We start from the raw sequence: 27741 nt of genomic DNA on the forward strand, positions 1-27741 counted from the left end.
TCCTGTTTTTCTAATTAATCTATTTCATTGACAGCCAAAATTTCTAACAGGTTAAAAATTTCAGTCTTATCACCATTGATAATTTCCATAGTTACATGTTTTCAAGGGTTTGGAAGATCTTAAATAAGGTTTGATTTTTTTTCTTTATTTCATGAAAAGTCACAATCATAACATCTTCTCAAACCAATGGCCTTTCCTAAGCTGCAGTGTTTAACTCTGACATAACCAGGGAGAATGACATGTGATGACGGAGGCAGAAATTCAGAGTGATGCTGCTGCAAGCCAAGGAATGCCAAGGACTGCCTGCACCCAACACACAGGGAAGGTCGGATCTGCTCCACAAAAGCCTTCTGAGGTAGAACCTGGCCTAGCCATCACCTTGACTGTGGACTTCTAGACTCTAGCACTGTATGACAATCAACTTCATTGAAGCCACAATGTCTGTGGTACTTTGTTGCAGCAGCTTAAGATATTAATGTAGATTTTCGTACTTATTTGTCACCAAATACTCTCACATCTAGCATCACAGTGGTCACCCCAGTTTGTTATAGCGGGAAAGAAATATTAAGATACAATGAAAGAGAAATTCATGATTCACTTCCACTATGGCTGATATTTGAAAAACAGTTCCAAATTTAAATATAACCATACAGAAAACAAAGCTAAACAATTAAGTTATTTTCAGAAATAAGTTTTTCACATTCAGTATTTTATCATATTTGATAGCAGCTTTTTTTTTTATTGGTTACAAAACCTAAGCCCATATACAAAATTAGGAACACATTTAGATGCCTCTTTTGAAAGAACATTTTAGTCTTTTTTTAACTGAGTTTAAAAAAAATAAAAACAATGCAATTTTTTAAACACTGTTTTGAAAACTTAAAAGTGCAGCAATATATTTAGTTTCCTTTATCTACGAAATGGTGCAATTCCAATTCAAAACTGGTAAGGTCACAACAAATTGAATCAAGCAAATGCATACTCACGTCTGCACTACTTGATGCTAATGTTCACTAATAAATGTTAGTTTGCACTTAAACACAAGAAGAACAGGAATTGTCGCAGTAGAGGCCCAATTTTAATCTCAGTGTGTGCAAAATTTAAAAGGTAACTGTCAGGTAAGTATGGAGAATCCAGAGGAAACTAAACTAGAAGGGGTACAATTCACAATATCAAGAAGATTTGGACTTTAAGGGTTTCACCGAAGTTTGTGACCTTAATTTGTGTTGACTTTGTTATTCCTACTTTTAGTGAACACCACGCAGTTTCAAAAATTTAGACGAGCGTGTCTGAACAGGATGCAGTTACCATATGAAGCTTTAACTCAAAATTTGGATAAAGAAAAAAAGGCACAATGAACTTCAACTCAATTTTATGTGCACAAGAGTTGAAAAATCTGAGCCACCTTAAAGAGAAATTGATTCTAAAATTTATAAAACCTATAAATAATCAGAGGCCAAACCACTATATTAAAACAGATTCTCTAGCAAGTAAAAATCTTGCAGTTTAAACATACGCTTGTATCGACTTTAGATACAAGACAAAACTCACTCTTTAAAGTGGCTCCACCTTGGCAGATACATATATTTGTAATGAATGCACACCCGCTATGTGTTGTTTATCAGTGAAAACACCCCAGCTGATTCACAAAGCTCTGATGGCATCTGTCTCATCTTCATCACAGTAAATACACCCCCATGGGATAACTGAATTAGGTTAGATTTTTCTATCCTTTCACATCAATGCAATGGGAAATTATACCCAGTAAACAAGAGCAACAAAACCATTTCTGTGACAGCACAAATTATTTAGTTAAAAAAATTTCAAATCCATAGTCTTTCATTAATAACTGGGTCAGACAATTCACCAAAAGCAATGACTTTACACAGTAATACCAGATTTTGCAGAATTACTTAAAGATCTCTGCAAATCAGGCTTGTGTTAAAGAACTGCAGATTATTCCTCTACTTAGATCCCCATCTGAATCTTTTAATATGTGTAGATGCTTTTACAGAAGGATCTGAATTCCAAATACTCAAAGAATGAAGTTTTAGGACACTTCTAAATAGTTGCTGGTTTGTTGCCAACCACATTATCAAAAGCACTGGTTACTAAGTAAAAAATATTTTAAGACTAAATTACAGTAAACATGAAAGCTCCACAGTTTAAACCCAATATAAATCAACCATATCCAATTATCAAATTAAAACAAAAATATTAACTCCTGAAAGCTGAAAGCAAGTTTTGTTAAGCATCACCAATGGGTATTTTAGAACTTTGCAGTTTTGTTTTTTGCTTTCTGTTTTCCTTTATAGTCAGGGACTCTTGCTTTCAACTTAAACAGAAGTTCAAGTCCGTAACAGGTTGCAGCTCAGGTAAAATACCATGCACAGCATTTGATTACTTCAAAACAGCAGGAACACACAGGCTGAAGTGAGTGGTCAAATAGGGTTTGCTGTTCTCAAAAATTAGGTATAATGGCGAAAGCATTATCATCCATATCTAGAGTTCTTCCTCCAACCCTGGCTTCTGAGGCAGATAATAAAGACATCAATTACTGGTAGATGAAGTACAGTTTTTTAAAACTTATCTGCTGTTTAATCAATAACCAAGTTTCTTGTTTTTAAGTTACTTTTTTTGTGTCAGTTCCACCAATGAAAATCATTTGGCTTGTACTTTAAAATCTATTCTTCCACATAAAGAATATGAAAATATGTTTGTGGAGGACAATGATGGAGGCTCAGAATGTACTGCACCTCTTTAGTCTTCCAACGTGTATTATGCATCATACCAAAGTGTCTTGATCCACAGCGCACCATTTTCCAAAGGAGTATCAGTGGGCAGCTGACATGCCACCACTATGGAATATTCTAAACTGGAGACTGCAGTTGTCAGCATGTGGCACCAGGGAACAAGGAAAAATAGGGTAGTTGAGATTGTTAAGGAGAATTCTAAAACAGTTTAGGAAATCATGCATATGCATTTACAGTCCATGTGAGAGTGACTTTTGGCAACTGCAAAGTGACTGAGACATGGCTTGCTTTAGAAGCATCAAAAGAAGAGGCATGTTGTGTTTTTGGAGCCTTTTGCTGCTGTTGTTCTTATCGTTTGGTAGCCATCTGGTGGTGCTTCGTATTGGATGTGGGAAAGATGCTGCACTCAAACGAACTTAAAAATTAAATTCTTTTGTTTGAAGGTTGGCTGTTGGGTCAAAATTGTAAGTACCTCCTTGTGTTGCTTCAGGAATGAGGCTAGGATCTTCATCGATCTATAAAAAGCAAGAACAAATGCCCTTATTATGTTATGATACCAAACCATTATTGTATAAACCGTACTGAGTTTTTACCCCCTAGGAATGAATTTTCTAAGAATGCTTTAACCACATGAACATACTTGGGTAAACCAGTAATAATTCTGTTAAGAAACATAACAACTCAAAAGTGAACACACATTTAAAAACTGCCTCTTTCTTCAGTTCTTGTATCTCTGCAGATTTATTTAACCAATTTATACATTATTTGTATAATCTCTATTTATTCCCAGTTAATAGACTCTAAATGCAACAAGAATTGCTTCTTTTTAAAATTTATTTATAAAGGGAACAGATTTCATATATGCGGCTTAAGAATGTAATGATACTTCCCACTCTCCTTCCTTTCTTATTTTCCTTTTAATTTTTGTGAGATATACTTTCAATTTACTTTATAATCACAAGCTTAATCCTCCACTAAATAAAGAATTCAAAAAGTAGTAAGTAGAAAAACCCCTGAAGAACTTTCTATAATTTTATCTTTTTTTTTTGACAGGCAGAGTGGGCAGTGAGACAGAGAGAAAGGTCTTCCTTTACCGTTGGTTCACCCTCCAATGGCCGCTGCGGCTGGTGCACCGCACTGATCCGGAGCCAGGAGCCAGGAGCCAGGTGCTTCTCCTGGTCTCCCATGCAGGTGCAGGGCCCAAGGACTTGAGCCATCCTCCACTGCCCTCCCCAGCCACAGCAGAGAGCTGGACTGGAAGAGGGGCAGCCGAGACAGAATCCAGCGCCCCGACCGGGTGGCGCCAGCCTATAATTTTATCTTAAAATGAACTTTCAAAGTACTTAAAAGAAGTTACTGGTTGGAGTATTTAATAGTATATAGTATAAATGTAAGTCATAAGTATATATACATAGAATATAAATTTAAGAAAACTTACGTTTCCTTAAATAAAAAGAAAACTAAATTCACAGAGGTTCAAATTTATATGCAGACATATTTTAATATATACTTACATCATCACCAGAGAAATACTGATCTATGATTTCAAATGCTAATTTATAAATGTCTTCATTTTCATGTTGCTGCAAAACTTCAATTTTCTCCAAACCTTATAAAAATAATTAAAGAGACAATGATCAAAACTGTGCTCATTTTAATCATGGAAAATACTAAGGAATTCTGGACACCCCTATACCCCACAAAAGATGACAGTTTGTCATTAGAAAAACAAAACAGGTAAAAACCTGAGCTTCTCTGGTTGGGGACCAGTACGCCACTAATTCCTTCTTCCTTAGAAGCTCTTGAGTTACCCTGGTCCCTGAGGCAGGCAGTCTGAAAAACTCAAACCCTCCATTTGACAGATGAAAGTGTGGCACACAGATGTCAACAGACTTAGGTTATAGGGAAGATTAGTGACAGTAAGATCTGAAGTCTTTCCAGACTGCTATAATGTCATCATACTATGTCATAAAGTAATTTGGGTCTTTCTCTTTACTTTCTGAATGCTATTACTTAAAAAAAAAAAAAAATAAAAGCATTTTAGAAACTCAAAAACTGGTACAAAAAGAAGAAAAGAGTTTTAAATTTTAAAAACTTCTTTTTAAAAAAAGTAAATAGGGTTCTTATGACCTAGTTACAATAAAACTTGGGAAATAATTTTTAGACCAATAATGACAGAATGGTTTCATATATATTTCCAATACACTTAACTCCATGCATCAGAAGCTGAAGTTTATACATTTAAAACTTTAGCAGTATTCTTCCTTGAACTGTCTTTTTTACTAGGTTATAGTTGTATTTTCCCCATTTACATAGTATTATACAAACCAGAAAAAAGGGAAAATATTTGTCAAAGATAATGGATGTAAAGTATATCATAAAATCCTAAATAAATGTATCCTAATTATTATTCTCACAGAAAGAAGCAACATCATAAAACAGTAACAAACAGTGAATTAATATGTAAGAAGAAATGGATTTCAACTTTGCTTCTATTAACTATACATTTCTGTCACCTTGGACAAGACTTAACATTCTTGGAATAATTTCTTCCTGTTCTAAAGAGCACTATCTGTACTAAATATTCCAGGATGCATTTGTTTTCTGTTCAAAAATGGATAGAATATTCCTACAAAGCAGTCAGTAAAATGTAAAATACAGAACATGACATTATTGAATAGGTACCTTTAAGAATAGGATTTTTAAAAATGTTTTGTATTTCATCACCAGAGAATAATACAGTATTTCAAAATCACAGTTCTTTCTCATTAAAACTTCTTGCTAATCTTCTCTACATCGTTCCAATTTTAGTATATGTGCTGCCGAAGCGAGCACTCTCACTAAAATTTCAACATAATTTTTGTAGTACTAACTCAATCAGGCAGTTGTGGCAAACCTAAAAACCATTAAACTGAGAAGATGGAAACAAACTATCTAGATGACTCAGAAACCATTAACCTCTTCCAACAGTATGAAACAGTATTTCCCAAAGTGGGGCCTATTAAACTACATGATAGAACAAACAAAAAATTGTTTCATTATCAAAGAATTTGAGAAATGCTGGGTTAAACAAAGCTTTATCTACTGCAGTGGTTAGCAAAGCTTTTTTTTTTTTTTTAGAAATGTTACTATCACATTTATTTTTGTTTTATTGTTTTCATTTTCTTTTTTTTTTTTTTTTAAAGATTTATTTATTTGAAAGAGTTACACAGAGAGAGGAGAGGGAGAGGGAAAGGGAGAGGGAAAGGGAGGGGGAGAGAGAGAGAGAGAGAGAGGTCTTCTATCCTCTGGTTCTTTCCCCAAATGGCCACAATGGCTGGAACTGCGCCCATCCAAAGCCAGGAGCCTCTTCTGGGTCTCCCAAGCAGGTGCAGGGGCCCAAGGACTTGGGCCATCTTCTACTGCTTTCCCAGGCCATAGCACAGAGCTGGATTGGAAGTAGAACCGGCATCCATATGGGATGCCAACACTGCAGGCTGTGGCTTCACAGCTACGCCACAGCACTGCCCCCAGCAAACCTTTTAATTTGTTACCATGCACTGACTTCAAAAGGAATATTAGTGACGGGGCTGGTGCTGTGGCATAGTGGATTAAGTGAGGGACTGTGGTGTTGGCATCCCATATGGGCACCAGTTCAAGTCCTGGCTGCTCCACTTCCAATCCAGCTCCCTGCTCATGCGCCTGGGAAAGCAGTGGAAGATGGCCCACATACTGTGTCCCTGCATCCATGTGGAAGAAGCTCCTGGCTTCAGATTGCCTAGCAGATGGACAATCTCTCTCTCTACTCACCCTCCCACTACCCTGCCCCAAATGCTACCTTTCAAATAAATACATCTTAAAAAAAAAAAAAAAAAGGAGTAATAGTGTCTATTAAAAAGCAATGTCAATCTCTAGAAAAGTGACCTTCACAACCAATGTTTACAAAGTATGGACTAATGTGTTTTGGAAAATCTTCTTAGAATCCTAATAGTAGAGAAGAGAAATATACTTCAGTCATTTAACAACACTGTATGCTAATAATTTTCTTTCTAATCAATTGACCTTAAAGGAACTAATATTTCAGAATTCTAGTGCTTAAGGATTTGTCTTCAATCAATCCACTCTTACCTCCACATTCTTCTATTATTTCAGCTATTGTGCTTGCTTCATCACCAGCCATGATGAGGATGTTTTTGAGACCATCTAGAACCACCTGGACAACTTGAGAATCTTTTACTGACAGTAAGTTGCAGAAAGGTGGTATTACGTTCTGCTGTACAAGGTACTCAACCTAGCAACAGAAGAGAAGCATTTTTATTTACATAATTACCTTGCCCCCAAAAAGGCCACAGGACAGAGCTTAAAAACAATTTGCAACTCCTAAACATCATAATAGTATATTTTCCACTATTAAAATGAGAGTTTTGTCAAACTCACTTGATCTTTTCTGCCACTTATTGTTAAGTTGCTAATTGCCCAAGCAGCTTCTTTTTGTGTTCCAAAGTCCCCCTGAAGGTTGAAAAAAGAAATCATAAAATGAATTCTTTGTCCAAAAAGCCTTGGTTGTAACAGCAAAGCAAACACGAAGGAACTCATGATATAACTGACCTTAGCAAGCTGATGAATAATCATAGGGATTAATCCAGCATCTATTACAGCTTGAACTTGTTGCTGGTTGCCTGCTGTTATGTTGGAAAGGAACCATACTGCTTCCTAATTGAATAAAATACAGGTCACTTTAATGAGAGAAATCATATCTTTAATGCTTTTATATTTTTATTTTAAGATATCTTACATACACAGTAACAAAGCTGCCCATGTTAAAGAGACTGCATCTAAAAAGGATTAGGTTACATAAAGCTTCTCATTTTAAGCGAGTTACAAGCAAACTTCCATCTATAATATTTGGGTCTCGTATATCTGGTCTTAATCATTCAATAATATGTAAGTCCACTAGCCACCAGGCATTTCTCTAGAGAATGATGATATAGGAGAAAACAAAACATAAAAATCTCTATGGAGCTTATATTTCTTTGTATTAGCTCCCTCTGAAAGACAGAAATAAACATAAGATTGAATTTCTGAATACTATGTTAAATAAAGCTGCTTTGCTTTACAAACATTTAGTCACAAGAAATACTAATTCAACTATTCTACAGAAACTAAGCATCTAACTAGTCTAAGATGTATTTATAGAATACAAATATTCAAATCGTAAAGGACTTGCAAGCCACAGATAGGTGTATTATAATATTAGTTACCATTAGTCAAGTAGGCATCTCATACATACTTATTCCTTTCCCCCTATGATACTTTCATTTAAGGACATACTGTATCACAGAACAAAACCTCTCTCTACTTACTTCTATCTGGCTTCCTCATTTCTTAGCTGTTTCCAATTATGGATACACTCAGCTATAACAATCACCTTATATTGTGGAAAATTCTATAGTAAAAAATAATTGGCCTAGAGTCTCAAAGTTTCTGGTTTCATCATCTTCACTGGAACAACTGTATCTATAAATGATTTTTGACAACCTTCTTTTCATTAAAAATCTAGCCGTCAAAATATAGTCAAGCAACTATTTTAATTATTAGATAATTAATATTTAATTATGAAACAGAGGAAGAAATGATCAATTCTGCTTTGTTTGGGGAATGGCAGCAATTTAGGCAGATAAAACTACATTGGGGGCTGGCGCCGTGGCTCACTAGGCTAATCCTCCGCCTTGCGGCGCCGGCACACCAGGTTCTAGTCCAGGTCGGCGCGCCGGATTCTGTCCCGGTTGCCCCTCTTCCAGGTCAGCTCTCTGCTGTGGCCCAGGAGTGCAGTGGAGGATGGCCCAAGTCCTTGGGCCCTGCACCTGCATGGGAGACCAGGAGAAGCACCTGGCTCCTGCTTCGGATCAGCACGATGCACCGGCCGCAGCGCGCTGGCCGCGGCGGCCATTGGAAGGTGAACCGATGGCAAAGGAAGACCTTTCTCTCTGTCTCTCTCTCTCACTGTCCACTCTGCCTGTCAAAAAAAAAAAAAAACCAAAAAAACAAAACTACATTGGGGCCAGCACCATGGATCAGTAGTAGGCTAAGCCTCCGCCTTCAATGCTGGCATCCCATATGGGTGCCAGTTAGTGTCCTGGCTGCTCCTCTTCTGAGCCAATTCTCTGCTAATGGCCTGGGAAAGCAGTAGAGGATGGATGGTCCAAGTGCTTGCACCCCTGCACCCACGTGAGAGACCGGGGCGAAGCTCCTCACTCCGGATTGGCCCATTCCAGCCATTGTGGCCACATGGGGAGTGAAACAGTGGATGGAAGAATTTTCTCTCTGTCTCTCCTTCTCTCTATCTCTACCACTCAAATAAATAAATAAATAAAAAGAAAGGAATGAAGTTCTGACACATGCTACAAAATGAATGATTCTGAAAATATGCTATGTGAAGAAAGCCACACATAAAAAGAATTAAGTATTACAAAATTAACAATAGATTTATATATAAAGTTTGAAATCTTAAAAAGTAACTTTCTTATGACCTTTGAATTTAGGATCTCCACTTTAGATCTCAATTTTATAGGGAGATTAAATTCTCTTTAAGAATGGATACCATTGGGCCGGTGCTGTGGCGCAGCAGGTTAACGCCCTGGCCTGAAGCGCTGGCATCCCATATGGGCGCCGGTTCTGGACTCGGCTGCTCCACTTCCAAACCAGCTCTCTGCGATGGCCTGGAAAAGCAGCAGAAGATGGCCAAAGTCCTTGGGCCCCTGCACCCACATGGGAGACCTGGAAGAAGCTCCTGGCTCCTGGGTGCTGGCTTCGGATCAGCACAGCTCTGGCCATTGAGGCCAACTTGGGGAGCAAACCATCGGATGGAAGACCTCTCTCTCTTTTTCTCTCTGTAAACTCTGACTTTCAAATAAATAAGTAAATAAATCTTAAAAAAAAAAAAAAAAAAAGAATGGATACCATTCATTTCAGTGGCAGATTTTCTATGCTCGCTCACCTAGGGCTACCAATTTAATGCTGTGTCTACAGCATTTAATCTATTTAAATATAAAGCCTAGCACTTAACACATCAGTTAAGACACCTGCGTCCTATATGAGTCTCAATACGCAGCTCCAGCTTCTGACTCCAGCTTCCTGCTAATATACATGCTGGGAGGCAAGAGTGGTGGCTCAAGTAAATGAGTTCCTGCCACCCACGGGGGAGCCCTGGGTTGAGTTCCCAGCTCCTGGCTTCAGCTCAGCCCAGCTCAGCCTCAGCCTCAGAAGGCATCTGGGGAGTCAATCAGGGGATGGAAGTGCTCCCTTTATCACTGATTCTCAATAAATATTTTTTTAATTAAAAAATTGATCTAAAAATACTTTTTATTCTGTGATAATCCGGGAACCTCTTAGAGGAAAAATTTGAAGTTCAAAAAACCGTACCTCTCAAATAAATTTTAAAAAAGTTCAAAGAAACAATTACAGATGGCATTTAAAACAATTCTCATCTTAATTACAGTGGTTTTGAAGAAAATTAGTCAAATGAATATCAAAGAAACAAGGGGACAGTTAAAAACGAGGTGAGCAAAAAACAAGAAATATAATGATGAGGACATTACATGTCTTACCTTATTTATTTTCTCTTTCGGATGTGATAAGAGATTTGGGAAGTGTGACAGGACATCACAATTGAGAACAACCTGCGTCTGCTCATCAGTGCCGGTCACTATATTGCCAACTGCTCTGAGTGCTGCCGTCTAGAGTGGGGATAAAATGTTCTCTAAGTTTGTTTGTTTATGATGAAACTGAGTCAATGTGTTTCATAATTCTGAGAAAATGTAAAAACGCAAAGGGTAAACGATGAACACTTTCTTCATTCTCAGACTAGGCATCAAGCAGACTGAGCAGCTGTGAATTTTAAACAGCAATCCCACAAGAAAAAAATGGAACTTTATGGAGAAACTATGTGAAAATTCTTGCAAAAAATTTAAAAAGAGGGGAATTAAAATAAAAACCAAATATTTATTTTTAAACAGCAATTTTTACCTATTACTAAATTGGCACCACAAAAAGATGTTAAAAGAAGAGCTGCAGTCACTTTAGCAGAAGTAGGGCAGTAGCAGCTATCAGAATTATCAGAAGTATAAAAAAATACACAAAACATGAATCTTGCACTAAATAGCAGCTCAATACAGGTAAGGAGAGGCAGATTTGAAAGCTATACCAAAAAATAATAATCATAAAAGACTTGATAATGGAATGTAAAATAAAAAAAGAATTCAGGGTTTTTAACTTAGACCACGCTATTCACTGAAAGGGGATACAGGAAGAGGAACAGGTTCATGGGAGAAGATCATTTCAATTTTGTCTGGTTGGAATACAATGGAAAGCTTGTAGGATTTCTCAGAGGATGTCTAAATGGTCAGAATCAACTAGCTATGAGTCTGAAATCCAGCAAACAATCTGAGGGAGACAAATATTTGGAAATCAACAAAATCATCATAAGGGACTATGGGAAAAATCTGGAAAATAAGTGTTTATAGACAGAATTTAAGCACAGTTGTATAAATTAACTAATTATAGCAGCCATAATTCTATACAAGTAAAAAAGATTTAAAATACTCACTTGAACTTTCACTTCCTGGTGGCTCAGAAGGGGCACAAGAAATGGCACAACCCCAGAATCAATAACCATCTGTATCTGCTCATTACCTCCATCTGTCAAGTATGATAGAGCCCAAACAGTGTCTACAAGAATCTACAGGAAGGAAAGCAGAATATCCAGTTCATGTATTTGTTTCAATGCCTAAACTACAGAACATATCTCAGAAGTGGTGACAGAAAAGGTAACCAAGTTTTATCTTTCGGCATGTAAACAAAAATATCAATCTATTGAAAGTAGTAGGTCCTTACACCCTCTCTCAAAGTCCGTATCAGATCACTCTGCACAAAATTGACACATAGAAGTCTGGGACAACTTTTATCCCATCTTAGCATTTATGTATTAGATAAATCATTTTAAAAATAGGCAGAGGGGCAGGTGTTGTGGTGTAGTAGGTTAAGCCACTGTTTGGGAAACCTGTGTCCCATATAAGAATGCTTGATACCAGTCTTGGCTTCCTATCCAGCTTCCTGCTAATGACCGTGGGAGGTATCAGTGATGGCCCAAATAGTTGGATTTCTGCTTCCAAAGAAGCAGACCAAATGGAATTCTTGGCTTATGGCTTCAACCTATGCTAACCCAGCTGTCCTTGCAGAATGAACCAGCGGATCAAAGATCTCTCTCTCTCTCTCCCTGCTCTGGCACTCTGCCTTTCAAATAAATCTTACAAAACAAAAAAAGAAAAAAGGCAGAACAGAAATTCTTTCCGCTCCCGAAGTCAGAAACCAAATAATGACATGAAAACATATAAAGAATGAGGTCAATGCAACATGCTACTTCAAGTCTAGAAGACACTAAAAAGATTATGTACCTATTCTACTGATTTTCAAATGCTTAGTAATTCAACTTTGCAGACTATTAAAAACTAAACAGATAAATATCTCTGCTTTTTAAATAAATAAATTAATTATTTAAAAAAAAAAAAAAACTAGGCTCAGAGACTTCATGAACTCATTCAACATAAAGGAATTTGTACATGGCTTTCCCTGGTGTCTTCATAGAGGAATACAACCACCAGCCTCGTCTCATGTAAGATTCGTATTATTGACACTTTGCTGCCCTAGAACAATAGCAGCCACCTGAAATCATGTATCCTTCAAAAAAGCATATAAATAAGAAGAGCAAATAAAACCATATACAACCCAAGCCTTCAGCATTACTGCAAGTCAGAATACTAGAAATTTCAAATTACCTGTAAGGAAAGAAAAAAATGAATTCTAGTTTTTGTTTGAACCTCCTGTCCTAAGCTCTGTGTGAGACTTCAAAGAAGAGTGAGGAGTTTATCTCAGAAGGCCAGAGACTGGGGGCTGATGTTGTGGCCTGCAGTGTCAGCATCCTTTATCGCGCCAGTCGGAGTCCCAGCTGTTCCACTTCCAATTCAGCTCCCGGTTAATGTGCTTGGGAAGGCAGCGGAAGACAGCCCAAGTGCTTGGGCCCCTGAACCCATGTGGGAGATCCGGAAGTTCCTGGATATTGGCTTCAGATCAGCCCAGCTCCGGCCACTGCAGCCATTTGGAGAGTGAACCAGCAGCTGGAAGATCAATCTCTCTAACTCTGCCTTTCAAATAAATAAATAAATCTTAAAAGAGCGGGGTGGGGGGGGGGCACACAAAACTGTACCCTGCAAAGCCAAAAACATTAGCTCTACCTTTATCCAAAACCTTACTAGAGTATAAGCTTCTTTCATCTAACAAATGACTGAGGAAACGTCAGTGGGAGTCTGATGGTGAGCATTTAATACATCTGATTGTAGATCAAGGGCTGGAAAAATATTTCAACTTAAAAAATGAGAGGGCAAAAGCTATGCCTAAGAGTAGAGTTCATTTACTACTCCATGTGGCAGTGAGAAGGTCTCCCAGCCAGAGGTATACAGGTGCGTAGGTGTGAACAAAGCCTGGCTACCAACCACTCTGGCAGTTACAGGTAACAAGATTTACACAGAAACCACAGTCAGACAACCTAACACCTCAAACATACAGCCACACTGAAAACTACTACCATATCAAGAGTCAGGAAAAATCTCAACACAAAAGAGGAAAGGCAATCAACAGATGCCAACCCAGAAATGACACAGGACACTGGACAAGGACTTTCAAATAACTATCAAACAAATGCTTCAGTGAGCAATTATGAATATATCTAAACCAAAGGTAGGCAGTTTCAGAAAAGAAAAAAATACAGGGGAAAAAAATCAATGAACTCAAACTCAGAGCAATAAAAGCCATTGATCTTAGTAATAGAAAAAGAAGGAATGAAAAGATGAAAATGAACAGAGCCTCAGGAACTTTTAGCACAATATCATTAGATCTAACAAATGCCATCCGGGCCCCTTCTAATAAGCGGAACTGGAAAAAATATTTGAAGAAACAATGGTGAAAAATGTCCCAAGTGTGGCAAAAAACATAAACCTAAAGATTCAAAAATGAGAGTATGAGCTGAGAAAAAATGGAATAAGCTCCATTGATCATTGTACAGGTAACAGGAATAAAAAAATACCATATAAAATCATTAAAACTGGGGTGGGAATTGTGGCACAGCAAATTAAGCCATCACTTGGTATACCCATGTCCCATGTGGGAATGCCTAGGGTAGTTTCCAGCAAATGCACTTGGGAGATCCCGATTAATTCCTAGCTCCTGGCTTTGGCCTGGCCCAGCCCTGGCTGTTGTAGGCACTTGGGGAGTAAACCAGAGGATGGAAGATGTCTGTCTCTCTCTTTTTGTTATCCTGCCTTTCAAATAAATAAATAAAAATCAGCGACAGGGACTGGTGCTGTGGCATACTGGGTAGGGCTGCCATATGTAGTGTCGGCATCCCATATGGGCACCGGTTTGAGTCCTGGTTGCTCCACTTCCAATCCAGCTCTGTGCTATGGCCTGGGAAAGCAGTAGAAGATGGCTCAAGTCCTTGGGCCCCTGCACTTGTGTGAGTGACCTGGAAGAAGCTCCTGGCTTCGGGTGGGTGCAGCTCCGGCTGTTGCAGCGATCTAGGGAGTGAACCAGCAAATGGAAGACCTCTGTCTCTCTGCCTCTGTAACTCTGCCTTTCAAGCAAATAAATAAATCTTAAAAAAAAAAAAAAAAAAAAAAAAACTACTTAGCTGGCGCCGCGGCTCACTAGGCTAATCCTCTGCCTGCAGCGCCGGCACCCCGGGTTCTAGTCCCGGTCAGGGCACCGGATTACGTCCCGGTTGCTCCTCTTCCAGTCCAGCTCTCTGCTGTGGCCCAGGAAGGCAGTGGAGGATGGCCCAAATGCTTGGGCCCTGCACCTGCATGGGAGACCAGGAGGAAGCACCTGGTTCCTGGCTTCAGATCAGCGCAGCGCACTGGCTGTAGCAGCCATTTGGGGGGTGAACCAACGGAAGGAAGACCTTTCTCTCTGTCTCTGTCTCTGTCTCTCTCTCTCACTGTCTAACTCTGCCTGTCAAAAAAGAAAACAAAACAAAAAACCAACAACAAAAACCCACTACTTAACAATGAAATGAATTAATAAAGTACATGTGATAACTTCTCTAATGTTAGTATTTTTGTTGCCTGTATTACATGCACTATGAGGCTACTTTAACCTTTATCCTATTTTTGAGAATTACTGAGAAACTGTAGAAGTTTGACAAGTTGATAAAATACATACTGAAAATTATTTAAAAACCCTTCCAGTCCCATTAAGAGCAAAATCTGCTTTACTTACATTTATGTCCGTATGGTATATGAGGACACATAAAGCTGGTAAAATCTGAGGAAAGAAGATAAACAATAGGTAACACTAGAAATGATAACTATGTATTTGTCAAACTAAACAACCATGACAGAAAAAGCAGTTAAATACTGTTTGTAGGGCAAGAAAGGCAATGTTAAATTTGTCTATTAGGAAGATAAAAATCTGATAAATTAAGTTTGGAAAAGCCAAAAGCATGTTTTAAATGTTCAATTAGAACATTCAAACAAATCTGGCAAAGATTAATGTACCTTAAAGAAAAAACATTCGTTTTCAATGAACTTCTTTATGACTTATGCTAAGGAGGAAGAATGGAGATGCAAGTACATAGTTACAGCTATTTAGGAAAAACTAATCATCATTGTCTCACTTACCTGATTAAAAGTAAAAATAAGGTTTTATTTAATGAGCTACTTGAGTCACATTAAAGACTCTAACTTCAGCTTTAGTCATGAAATTAAGAAATACAACATAAAGCTTTGGTTGTTGAATTCAAAGCTTACAAATCTCTTTTTAAGATCTGGGAGGGAGAGAGCAGAGGGAATCACATTGCATACCTATGCATAACAACCAAAGATAGCAAACTCTGGCTAAAAGCTATGGCTCATAAAGACATAGAGTCAACAAGTCTCTACATAGTCAAACAAATAAAAGTTAGGTGAGTGTTTTAAAACTCAAAATAGGCAGATCTATTTACCTATTACATGTACACAGGAGTGATTTTACCATTTTAATTAGCAGATTTAATACAAAATGTATCACACTTTAAGAACATTAATTTTGTCAGAAATCAACTGAATTTAAGGCAAATTTACTCAAGAACATTTGTTTATAGTAAGTATACTAGTTTTATATGTAGCAACCCCTTATTTATTTACTTTTTTTTTAAGCATTAAACCATCAATGAATGCAATGCAGTCAGAACATTTTAGAATTTTTTTTCTCCTTTTATATTTTTTCTGTTTGGATTTTTTACAAAGTTTCTTTTTCACAAAGATCATTGGAAAGTAAGCATTACGAAGACTGACATTCTTTCAGGTACCACATGACATTCAAATTTATTTCACAGGAGTAATTAAATATGGCATGTCACCTGCAATGAAATCAGTGTATGTGTTATTTCATTTCCTGTGCATGAATACCTACAGCATAAACATAGGGAAAATCTGGCCTTTACAATTCTTCATTTACCTCCTGAACTGTCTCCATAGGCGGTGGGGGATCCTTATTCCTGCAGAGATTGACAATGACCCATGTGACGTTCCGAAGGAAGGTGATGGGAATGGAGGGATTGATGAAGGACAGAAGAGGTTTGACAACTCCCAGTGATATGACATAATCTCTACATTGAGGACCATCACCTACAGAAATGAAAATTGTATTTAAAAAAAATTACATTCAGGATGAGAAAGTCTGAAATGTATGCAATGGCTCATGTTGGGACATTGATGTTCTCTATGTTTCCTCACCATTAGTCAAAGTGTTGTTTCTCCAGATTTTGATTTGGGGAACACAAATTTAACCTACCAATACTGATAGCAAATGTATATATTTTTCAGAGAGGCATCACCTTAAGTTCGTATTTATATGGCAAAAAGATAATCAGCTCACATTAAGTTCAGAGGAAACATAGTGTGTAATGGCTATGCCAATGTAAGGAAAAAGTTAATTAAGATTCTTAATTGTAGTCTTTTCACTCCTGAATGGACTTACCTATGATGTTTCCCAAAGCCCACACTGCTTGTTCACAAACATTTTGATGTGGTGAATGGAGAAGTCTCAGAAAAAGAGGTACTGCATCTGTAATAAAAGAAAAATGAATATTTATACTGAAAAAAAATTCTGATGAGTTTATACAGTTAAGCCTTAATATGCTGATAAAATACACAAAGCCTGACACATTGTATAAGTGGTTGCCCAATTACAGTTCACTGAAAGAATAAATATGGTGAATATCTTTACCCTAAAAATGATCAATTTCAGTATTTTTCCTCTAGTGATAGTTAAGCAACACATGAACTGATAGTATCTAAAGGCTGCTAATTCATAAAAAAAAAAAAAAAAAGTAACTTACTGTGTAATACTTTGGTCAATTAATTTCAATTCCTGAGATGGGATTACCCAAAGGACTGATTAATGTCACATCGAGTCTTTTTGCATTTTACAATAGTTTGTCATGATAATCCTTACTCTTCACACAACTTACACATTACACCTATTTCCAAGAACACTTTCTTAATTTCAATTGTATACTACCTCCAGGGTTTTATGCCATACCTGTATTATCTAACTTTCTTATTAAAATTGATGCACAGTTTAAAAAATTGACTTATTTTCATCTACTTGAAAAGCAGAGCGACAGAGGCAAAGACAGATAGAGATTTCCCACCCGCTGGCTTACTTCTCAAATGAGCACAACAGCCAGGTCTGGGCTAGGCCAAAGCCAAGAGCCTGGAACTCCACCGTGGACTCCTATGTGAGCGGCAGGAACCCAAGCACTTGAGCTCCCACCTGAACTGCTGCCCTGCAGTGTGCATTAGCAGAGAGTTGAATGGGAAGCTGACCAGCTGGAACCAGAGCCAGCACTACAACATGTGACACAGTGTCCCAACCAGTGGCTTAACCCACTGTGCCACAATGCCTACCATGGTTTACACTGTTAACAGCTTTATTTAGACAAAATATGTGCAACAGAAGTTATTTCAATGGATAAGTCAATTATTTTTAGTACTTCCAGAGTTGTGCACTGTCACAAACTTATTTTACAACATTTTATCACCCCCAAAAGCAACTCCATGCCCCTGACAGCTGCCTCCCAACTTACTCTTCTGTTATGCACTCCCCTAGCCCTACACATCTCATATAAATGACATCATAATCTACAAGGGTTTTTGTGTCTGGTTTCTTCCACTTACTATAAAGTTTTCCAGGTTCATCCATGTTGCAGCACATATCAGAAATTCACTATTTTTTTATTGCTGAAATTGTATCCCACTGTTATCCACATTTTGTTCATCTCAGTTAATGGATATTTGGATTACTATAAATACCAATGTTTTTAATATATGTGGACATGTTTTCCTATCTCTTGGTTTCACCCAGGAGTAGATCTGTGGGTCATATGGTAACTCTGTTTAACCTTTTGAGAAATGACTACACCATTTTACATTCCCATCAACAATGAGGGTTTTAAGTGACTCACATTTTTAACTTATTTTTTTACTTATCACTTCTATAGAAAAGAGACCAGTATCACTTACCACAAAGAGATAACCAAGAAATAAATAATAAAAATAAACCATTGTTATTAAACTCTGCGTAACTAGTTTCTATTCAAAGTCCCAATCTAAAATTTGTTCCCTTTTTGTTAACACCGAACTAGAAACTTTCTTAGACATTTCTTATTGAAATATCTGAAAAAGAGTTTAAAGAGAATAATATTCTTACTACATGATTCAATATAACTTCATTGCTTTATCAAATACTACTTAAAATCACCTTGCTTACTACCTAAAGTCTCACACTGTAAAAACAACATACTTGGTGATATCTAGGGTTTTTTCAAAGAGCATGTGTCAGCTTTGGTCCATACACAAATAATTACCAGTCTATCTTAAGGTAAGAAAAATTATAAAAATATATATGTTATAAGCCTAAAGATATAAACCACTCAGCACTCTGAAGGAACTAGAAATAGAAATTTAAAACAGTATATATTAAGTATATATTATATAACATAGAAATTATATATTAGTTAATATTATATATATTATATAATATATAATATATACATTATATATTAAATATATAAACATATATTAAAATTATATATATGTATATAATTAAAAGATAAAACTCCACTCCCTTTTTAGTAACCATAATTTTTTTTAAAATCTCATTTATTTATTTTGAAAGAGTTACAGAGAAAGGTGGGGGGAGAGAGAGAGAGAGAGAGATCTTCTATCCACTGGATTTAAAGATGGCCACAATGGCCAGTGCTGGGCCAAATCAAAGCCAGGACCCAGAAGCCTCATCTGGGTCTCCCACAGGGGTGGCAGGGGCCCTAAGTACTTGGGTCATCTTCCAGTGCTTTCCCAAGCTACTAGCAGGAAATCAAATCAGAAGTGGAGCAGCTGGGACATGAACTTGTACTCACATTTGCCTAATGTTGTAGGCAGTTGTCTTACCCTCTATGCCACAAAGCCGGCACCAGTGACTATAACTGAAATTAGTTAATGATAACTGTTTGGAAAAAAGCAAATTCACCAGTTTAAAAATGTTACATAAAATTCAGTCTTTATTAAAACTCCACTTCCTTACCATCATAAAAGAAAATTCCAAGAATGAAGACTTTAATTTACTTACTAGACTGCACAACAGCTTGAGTCTGTGCAGAAGTTCCTGATGCTATATTAGTTAGTGCCCAAGCAGCTTCAAACTGTAATGATGGGCTGTAAACACATAAACAAAAAACAGTTAAAACATCTCTTCAGCACATAACTATCACTTAAAATTTATAAACCTCAGACCTACATGGCTATCCCTATGGCTTACGCTGTCCTTGGATTGTACCTTGTTATATCCAACTGCCTGCTGGACATCTCTACCTGTGTATCTTACTGGTTCCCAAAGCCAGTCACTGTAAGCTCACTCCTTTAGATCCACTGGTAGTGGCAATTTATAACTAGTCATTATTCTCTTTGACTTCTTTCATTCCCACAGGCACTGTATCTAACAGATGAATCACGTCAATTTTACCTCCTAAACATTTCTTGCACTTATAGAATCACTTCTGGTATCAATGAGACCCTCACCATCTCACTTAAATGATATTGCTAAAAATATTCATAGAATTCAAAATGATTTTTCCAGCAAAATAAACTCGTATTTATAAAATTCTGAAGCACCCTCATAATTTTGGATAGTGATGGAAGACCTCACAAAGACAGTGAAAACTGAATTAAGCTTTCAAAAATAGATTTTACAAGGCAGGCATTGACGGGGTGGTGAACAAAAAAAGATCATGAGTGAAATGATCACTTGTATGGATGACAGGAAATAGATCAAAAGAGCCAAGGAGATAATTCCAAAATGTAACAGGAGTGTGTGCGTGTGTGTTGTGGGTGGTGGGGTGGGGTGGGGGTGGGGGTGGGGAGGAAGAGGGGAGTAAGGAGTGTTTTTCAAGTCTTAGGCTTTAAAATTTGGCATTTGTTCTACTAATTATAGGGTGCTATGAAAATAATAATAAAGAAAATAATATTAGAGTCAACTGTATGCAGAATGGACAAAAAAAGTTAAAGAGATCTATTAAAAAGGAAATTACTTGAGGCTGATGCTGTGGCACAGGGAGGTTAAAGCCCTGGTCTGCAGTGCCAGCATATTTTACAGGCACCTGTTTGAGTCCCAGCTGCTCCACTTTCAATCCAGCTGTCTTCTATGGCCTGGGAAAGCAGTAAAAGATGGCCCAAATGCTTGGACCCCTGCACCCACATGGGAGACTGGAAGAAGCTCCAGGCTCCGTCTGGGCCCAGCTCTGGCCACTGGGCCATTTGGGGTGTGACCCAGCAGATGGAAGACCTCTTTCTCTGCCTCTGCCTCTCTGTAACTCTTTCAAATAAATAAGTAAGTCTTTTTTTTTAAAAAAAAAAAAAAGGGGCCGGCGCCGCAGCTCACTTGGCTAATCCTCCACTTGTGGCGCCAGCACCCTGGGTTCTAGTTCCAGTTGCTCTTCTTCAGTCCAGCTCTCTGCTGTGACCAGGGAGTGCAGTGGAGGATGGCCCAAGTGCTTGGGCCCTGCACCCGCATGGGAGACCAGGAGGAAGCACCTGGTTCCTGGCTTCGGATCGGCGCAGCACACCGGCCATAGTGGCCATTTCGGGGGTGAACCAACGGAAAAGGAAGACTTTTCTCTCTGTCTCTCTCTCTAACTCTGCCTGTCAAAAAAAAAAGGGGGGGGGGGAATTACTTACGTTGAGTCAGAATAGTCAGATGAAAGAATATAATTTCCTTAAGCAGAATACCAAGATAGTCAGCAAAAACTCAGAAAGTCAAAGGTTAAGAAATTGGAAGAAAAGTCTGTAAATACTGAAGAAAGAAAGTAAAGCTGCCACTATTAAAAGGTTAAAGAGCTCCAGGGAGGAAAGGTTCTAAGGAGAATAAACACATACTGCAAGGTATGAGGATGGAAAATATATGCTGCAGGTTAAAAAGCAAAGATGAAAAATGGAACAGCAGGTGAGAACTACAGGATGGATTCTGGCTGAAGGCAAGGGACAAGAAAGTATCAGAAGCAGAAGAGAAGTGAAAGGACAACAAGATCAGTGTTGTCTTAGACTAGAAGGAGAGCTATGCAGGCTATTGGTCTGGCATGAAAAGGCAAGAGGAGTTGGAAAATGGAAAGAAGAAAGAAACTATAATTAGAACACCAGAGAAAGTCTTCCAATATGCCATGAGAAAACATAGTACAAAAAAGTGATGCAATGTGAATAATAAATAAACCTAAGTGTATTGTAAAGAGTATTTTGTACATAACATTTCCATTCCTTACAACAACTTAATTTTTTTTAAAGATTTATTTATTTATTTGAAAGGCAGAGTTACAGAGAGGCACAGGAAGAGAGAGAGAAAGAGGTCTTTCATCCACGGATTCACTCCCTAAAAGACCGCAATGATCAGAGCTGGGCCCATCCAAAGCCAGGAGCCAGGAGCCTCTTCCCAGTCTCCCACGCAGGTGCAGGGGGCCGAAGGACTTGGACCACTCTCCACTGCTTTCTCAGGCCATGGCAGAGAGCTGGATCAGAAGTGGAGCAGCAGGAGTCGAACCAGCACCAGTATGGGATGCTGGCACTACAGGCTGAGGCTTTACCTGCTAAGCCACAGTGCCAGCCCCACAACTTAATTTTTATACATGAGGTATCTAAGGCTCAAAAGCCACTTGGGTTTTGGTCAATGGCAAACCCTGAATTTAAACCAGAGTCTATTAAGCTTTGAAGTCTACAGTCTTTTACACTATAACACAACTTCCCATGACAAATTCATAACTCAGATCTAAGTTCCCAACAATTTTCTATTCTTGCTTTCTACAGGTCTGTGCTTTATAATTATTCATTAAGCTGTATTATTTTTCTGTACACATGCTATATATGAAAAATACTCATAAATGAGTCTAGGTGAAAGAGTAGAAAAGGAAGAAAGGAAAAAAAGGAGAAATGACAACCAAGAACAAAAAGGAGGCTCCAAATAAAAGAGGTAGGATAGAATTTCATCTTTTTTTATTTTTTATTTTTGACAGGTAGAGTTACAGACAGAGAGAGAGAAAGGTCTTCCTTCCATTGGTTCACCCCCCAAATGGCCGCTACGACTGGTGCTGCGCTGATCTGAAGCCAGGAGCCAGGTGCTTCCTCCTGGTCTCCCATGCGGGTGCAGGGGCCCAATCATTTGGGCCATCCTCCACTGCCTTCCTGGGCCACAGCAGAGAGCTGGACTGGAAGAGGAGCAACTGGGATTAGAACCTGGTGCCCATATGGGATGCTGGTGCCGCAGGCGGAGGATTAACCAAGTGAGCACGGCGCCAGCCCCTAGAATTTCATTTGTAAGTAGCTGAAACAAAACTTACCTCTGTTAACTGAGTTACAGAAAATACACACGATAGAACAAAACAGTGCTAAGGGCCTGGGGGGAGGGGGCTGAAAAGGGTTGCTGCACACAATGCAAGCAGCAGGTATTTTTACAGGCTAAAAACCCTTACTGGTGACATTTCTACAGCACTATTACTATCTAGTCACTTGAAAAGTCCTTGAACAACATCTAGCAAACTGTCTCAAGTTTCATTCTAAATGCTCTTAAATGCAAAATACAGCACTTGTTTGAGTATTCTGGATTTCAAACTTACATTCTCCCCAGTTAATTCAAATTGATGAAGTTTAAGAGATGATACCAGCTATCTCTAAATACAGATGGAAATGAGGCCAGTACCTCAAAGTTCCTAAGATATTAAGTGGTGTTTTTACTCTTTTCTTCAGCATAATTATAAACATCCCCTTTATTCTTAATTTAACTCAAACAAAAAGCATGAGATTGGATAAGTAATCATGGCTGGAGTTATGTTAAAGACTACATAAAAGATGAGCAGTAGGCTGGAATATTCCCAGGATAAGAAAGGGCCACTTAGTTCTGGAAACAATTTATGTTGACTCAGCCATGAGGTTAATCTATATATAGACTCATAAGCAAAGAGTGACTCAAATGCTATTTGAGTTGTTATAAAATATTACTGATAAAAAACCCTAACAAGTAAATATTATAAATATTTGATATAAACTAGAATAGACAATAAACAGAAGCTAAATATTTCCTAAAAATATATTAAATTAAAACACATACATATATATATAATATGTGTGTATATATAGACATATACACACACTTTAGAAACTAAAAAGAAAAGCATTTTAGGTCTGCTGACTATGATCACAAAGTAAGAAAATAACAGTGAAATGCATGAGAACTGAAAAACAAAAAACGCAACACCAAATTGAATCCACAGGTTACATAACAATTCTAAATTTTAAGTTAACTGGAAAAAAGGGAAGGGAGTCAAATCCATACTTACTTATCATCCCTTTCTAGACATTTGACCAGAATTGGTAAAATCCCAGATTTTATTAGGTCATCAATTGGTGGGTTTCTGTCACTGGATAATAGTTTTCTAAAAAAAGAATAAGAAAATAATGGCCATAATTTTCAAATGACAGAAATAACAACGTACTCCTTCCTTCAAGCTTATCAGCCAGGTCATCTGGGGCATGACATAATTCTCTGGACAAATTTGTATTTACCTTGCTGCCTGGACAGCACTCAACTGGACCACTGGGTTATCACTTGTGGCATTCTGTAATACCAAATGTGTATTTCAGAAAAAAAATTTTTTTTTAAATTTAAAAACATTTAAGAATGAGAATACTAAATGAATATACCATACCTGCAATATAGCTTCTAGTGTTACATTTTGCTTAAAAAGAAAAAAAGTAGTTCAGATTTTATTAGCAAAATTATATTTATTAAATACAGTATCTATAAAGTTAGAGTTATCATACCCTAATTATTATCATGAAATCGATCTTAAGTTAAAAGCTAATTTCTCCTGGTTACTATAAAAATTATTTTAAACCTACTGTAAAAGCAAGGTAACTTACTGCTTTAAAATCAGCATCAACATCTGAATCTTCTAAACTTTCTTCTTGGGGAACATTTCTCTTTTTCAATAAGTGTTCATCTCTTTTGTTCTGAAAGGCATTAAGAAGTAACAAAGACTGCTGTTAGTGAAAAACCCAATAAAATCGTTTCACCTTTAGGGAACATTTAGTCTAGAGGTTAAGACATCAGCAGCCCTTGGCCGGTGCTGTGGCTCTCTTGGCTAATCCTCCACCTGTGGCACTGGCATCCCATATGGGCGCCAGGTTCTAGTTTCAGCTGTTCCTCTTCCAGTCCAGCTCTCTGCTGTGGCCCGGGAGGGCAGTGAAGGATGGCCCAGGTGCTTGGGCTCCTGCACCCACATGGAAGACCAGGAGGAACTACCTGGCTCCTGGCTTCAGATTGGTGCAGCGCCAGCCGTAGCGGCCATTTGGGGGGTGAACCTATGGAAGGAAGACCTTTCTCTCTCTCTCTCTCACTGTCAAATAATAATAATAATAATAATAAAAGATATCAGCAGCCCCCATCAGAGTGTTTGGATTCCATTCGTGGCACCAGCCTGACTCCAGCTTCCCCTTAATGCAGATACTGCAGGCAGCAGTGATGGCTCAAGTAATTGGGCTCCTGCCACCCACATGGGAGACCTGGACTGTGTGTCTGGCTACCTGCTTTGGCCACAGCCCAGCACCAGTCATTTGCAGGCATCTGGGAAGTGAACCAACTGATAGGAGCTCTTTAACTAAATTCTTAAAATAATATAATAACTTTAAAATAATTTCAACTTTATTAGGTGATTGAGAAATAAATACTGAATTTCTAATAAGAGCATGATTAAATGTGAATACTTCAAGTAAATGACAAACGTACATTTTGATCTTGGTAACCAAATTAACTGGTTTTCAGCCCAGCTTTTACATATACATGCACTTTATTAAGCATCAACTATTTGACCAACACTGTACCTCTTGATCTTCAGAGAAGACAAATTTGGGGGTGCATATTACTATAAAATACTTCGACTAGTATGTCAGTTTTCTTGTATTTACTACTAATGGTAGTCTGAAGCAATTTAAAGAACCAGCTTAATGGGAAAAGCTCAAGGATCAAATGTTAAGGCTTATTATGCTTATTAAGGGTGGGGAGTGGGATTTCACTAACATAAATACTACCTGTTGGCCACCCTCTCCAGATTTAAACTCTTGTTATCTGGTTGTATCAAACAAGAATCTCTACTAGCAAATGTATTTTTTTTTTTAATTTTTAAAAAATATTTATTTATTTATTTAAAAGGCAGCGTTACAGAGAGGCACAGACAGAGAAAGAGAACCTTCCAAACGCTGGTTCACTCCCCAAATGGCTGCAACCAGGAGCCAGGAGCTTCTTCCAGGTCCCCACACAGGTGCAGGGGCCCAAGCACATGTTATTAGTAAAATGGTGCCATCTTATCTGGGGCACCATCTCAAGCCCCAGACGCCAACTTGTACAATAAGCTTTGATCCTAAGCGCAACCTAGCTTACTATAAGTCAGGTGACCAAATGGCACACTCCAAGAGTAAGCTCCACCTCCACCCTAATGGGATTCGCTGCTCCTACTTCTGTCCCTCTGCAAAGCTATGTAAGACTTGTTCTCCTAGTACAGGCTGCTCTTCTCTCATGCATGGGGAGGCAGCCTATTGGGTCCCCACCTCTACCCCCACCCTAATAATATACCTCCCTTACTCCGGTGTTTGGTGTGTTTTATGGTGGCCTTTCACTTGGGCCACCTTCCACTGCTTTCCCAGGCGCACTGGCAGAGAGCTGGATGGGAAGTGGAGCAGCCAGGACTTGAACCGATGCCCATATGGGATGCTGGCACTGCAGGCAGCAGCTTCACCAGCTCTGCCACATCACAGTCCCCTCTTCCACTTCCAATTCAGCTTCTAGCTAATTCACCTGGAAGATAGAAGATGCTGGCCCAGGTACCTGAGTTCCTGTTACTACATGGTAAATGCAGCTGGAGTTCCTAGCTACTGGCTTCAACCTGGCCAAGCCCTGAATGTTGTGGGTATTTGGGGGGTAAACCAGCAAATGGAAGATCTCTCTCTTTTCCTGCCTTTCACATAAATAAATATTTAAAAATAAAGGCGCCGGCGTGGTGGCATAGTAGGCTAAGCTTCTATCTGCAGTGTCGGCATCCTATATGGACTCTGGTTTGTGTCCTGGCGGCTCCTCTTCCAATCCAGCTCCCTGCTAAAATGACCTGGGAAAGCAGTGAAAGATGCCCAAATGCTTGGGCCCCTGCAGCCGAGTGGCAGATCTGGAGGAAGGTCCTGGCCCCTGGCTTTGGATCAGCCCAGCTCCAGTTGTTGTAGCCATTTGGGAGAGTGAACCAGACGATGAGAAGACCTGTCTGTCTCTCCTTTTATGTAACTCTACCTCTCAAATAAGTAAAACCTTTTAGAAAAATCTATTATATAAAAGTAGTAATTTCAAACATATTTTGAACTTAATCCATTTAAAAGATTTTAATAAAGTTTACCTACCAACAGATTAACCAATACCTCCTTTCCAATTACTCTAACCTTGGTCACATTATATTCACAATCTCCTATATGCACAGATCCCCAATCTGAAGATAACAGGACGGCCCAGCGGCTCACTAGGCTAATCCTCCGCCTGAGACGCCGGCACACCAGGTTCTAGTCCCGGTTGGGGCACCGGATTCTGTCCCGGTTGCTCCTCTTCCAGTCCAGCTCTCTGCTGTGGCCCAGGAAGGCAGTGGAGGACGGCCCAAGTGCTTGGGCCCTGCACCTGCATGGGAGACCAGGAGGAAGCTCCTGGCTCCTGGCTTTGGATTGGCACAGTGCCGGCCATGGCAGCCATTTGGGGAGTGAACTAACGGAAGGAAGACCTTTCTCTCTGTCTCTCTCTCACTAACTCTGCCTGCCCAAAACAAACAAACAAACAAACAAACAAACAAAAAGTATGAATGGTATATATTCTTTATCTGGTAAGGAATCTGGTTTTCATTCCTACTTTGCTTGATTCTTTTTTCTTTTTGAGCCATGAATGAATGCTTAATTTTATCAAGTTGAGCTTCTTTTAGATTTACTGAGAGTTTATACTTTTCTCCTTTCATCTGTAAATATAGCAAGTTAATTGATTTTCTCATGTTAAACTTGCAAGTCCTAGGATAAGCCTTTCTTGATTTTTTTTTCAAGCATTAATTACTGGACTCAATTTGTTAATAGAAAAATAGGGAAAGAAAAGTCCTTAATAAACTAAGTAAAACTGGCTTTAAGCACTGCTAACTGACTTTAAGCATTGCTGAAGATTATGGTTTTGTTAGTTTCATAAAATAGGTTAAGAAGTGTTCCCTCTTTACCAGTTCTGAAATCATTTAACAAAGCTCAGTTACTTGTGCTTTGAATGTCTCTTGGAGTTCTACCTGTAAGACTATCTTTTGCAGCAGAGGTACGAGAGA

At 38.4% G+C, this 27741-nt stretch overlaps 1 protein-coding gene and 1 non-coding gene across 2 annotated transcripts in view; both read right to left on the reverse strand.

Annotated features, from left to right (window-relative positions):
• Window positions 1-708: 708 nt before the first annotated feature.
• KPNA3 (karyopherin subunit alpha 3) overlaps window positions 709-27741 on the reverse strand; it is a 91259-nt gene continuing 64226 nt past the window's right edge. Inside the window, exons 3-17 of the mRNA XM_051832277.3 lie at window positions 24281-24370; window positions 24067-24096; window positions 23924-23976; window positions 23698-23793; window positions 19452-19537; window positions 16800-16886; window positions 16278-16447; window positions 15060-15104; window positions 11338-11469; window positions 10340-10468; window positions 7341-7445; window positions 7170-7241; window positions 6861-7023; window positions 4268-4362; window positions 709-3268 (exon numbers count right to left, since the gene is read on the reverse strand). Of these exons, the coding sequence (XP_051688237.1) occupies window positions 3170-3268; window positions 4268-4362; window positions 6861-7023; window positions 7170-7241; window positions 7341-7445; window positions 10340-10468; window positions 11338-11469; window positions 15060-15104; window positions 16278-16447; window positions 16800-16886; window positions 19452-19537; window positions 23698-23793; window positions 23924-23976; window positions 24067-24096; window positions 24281-24370 (1452 nt within the window). The 3' untranslated portion in view covers window positions 709-3169. The remainder of the gene's footprint in view (window positions 3269-4267; window positions 4363-6860; window positions 7024-7169; window positions 7242-7340; window positions 7446-10339; window positions 10469-11337; window positions 11470-15059; window positions 15105-16277; window positions 16448-16799; window positions 16887-19451; window positions 19538-23697; window positions 23794-23923; window positions 23977-24066; window positions 24097-24280; window positions 24371-27741) is intronic.
• LOC127487265 (U6 spliceosomal RNA) lies at window positions 5482-5588 on the reverse strand. Its single transcript, XR_007913940.1, has one exon. It is a non-coding gene; the product is annotated as a U6 spliceosomal RNA (small nuclear RNA).

Source organism: Oryctolagus cuniculus, chromosome 9 (assembly GCF_051225735.1).
Source record: "Oryctolagus cuniculus isolate XC-2025 breed Fujian yellow rabbit chromosome 9, ASM5122573v1, whole genome shotgun sequence".
Classification (NCBI taxonomy): Eukaryota; Metazoa; Chordata; class Mammalia; order Lagomorpha; family Leporidae; genus Oryctolagus; species Oryctolagus cuniculus.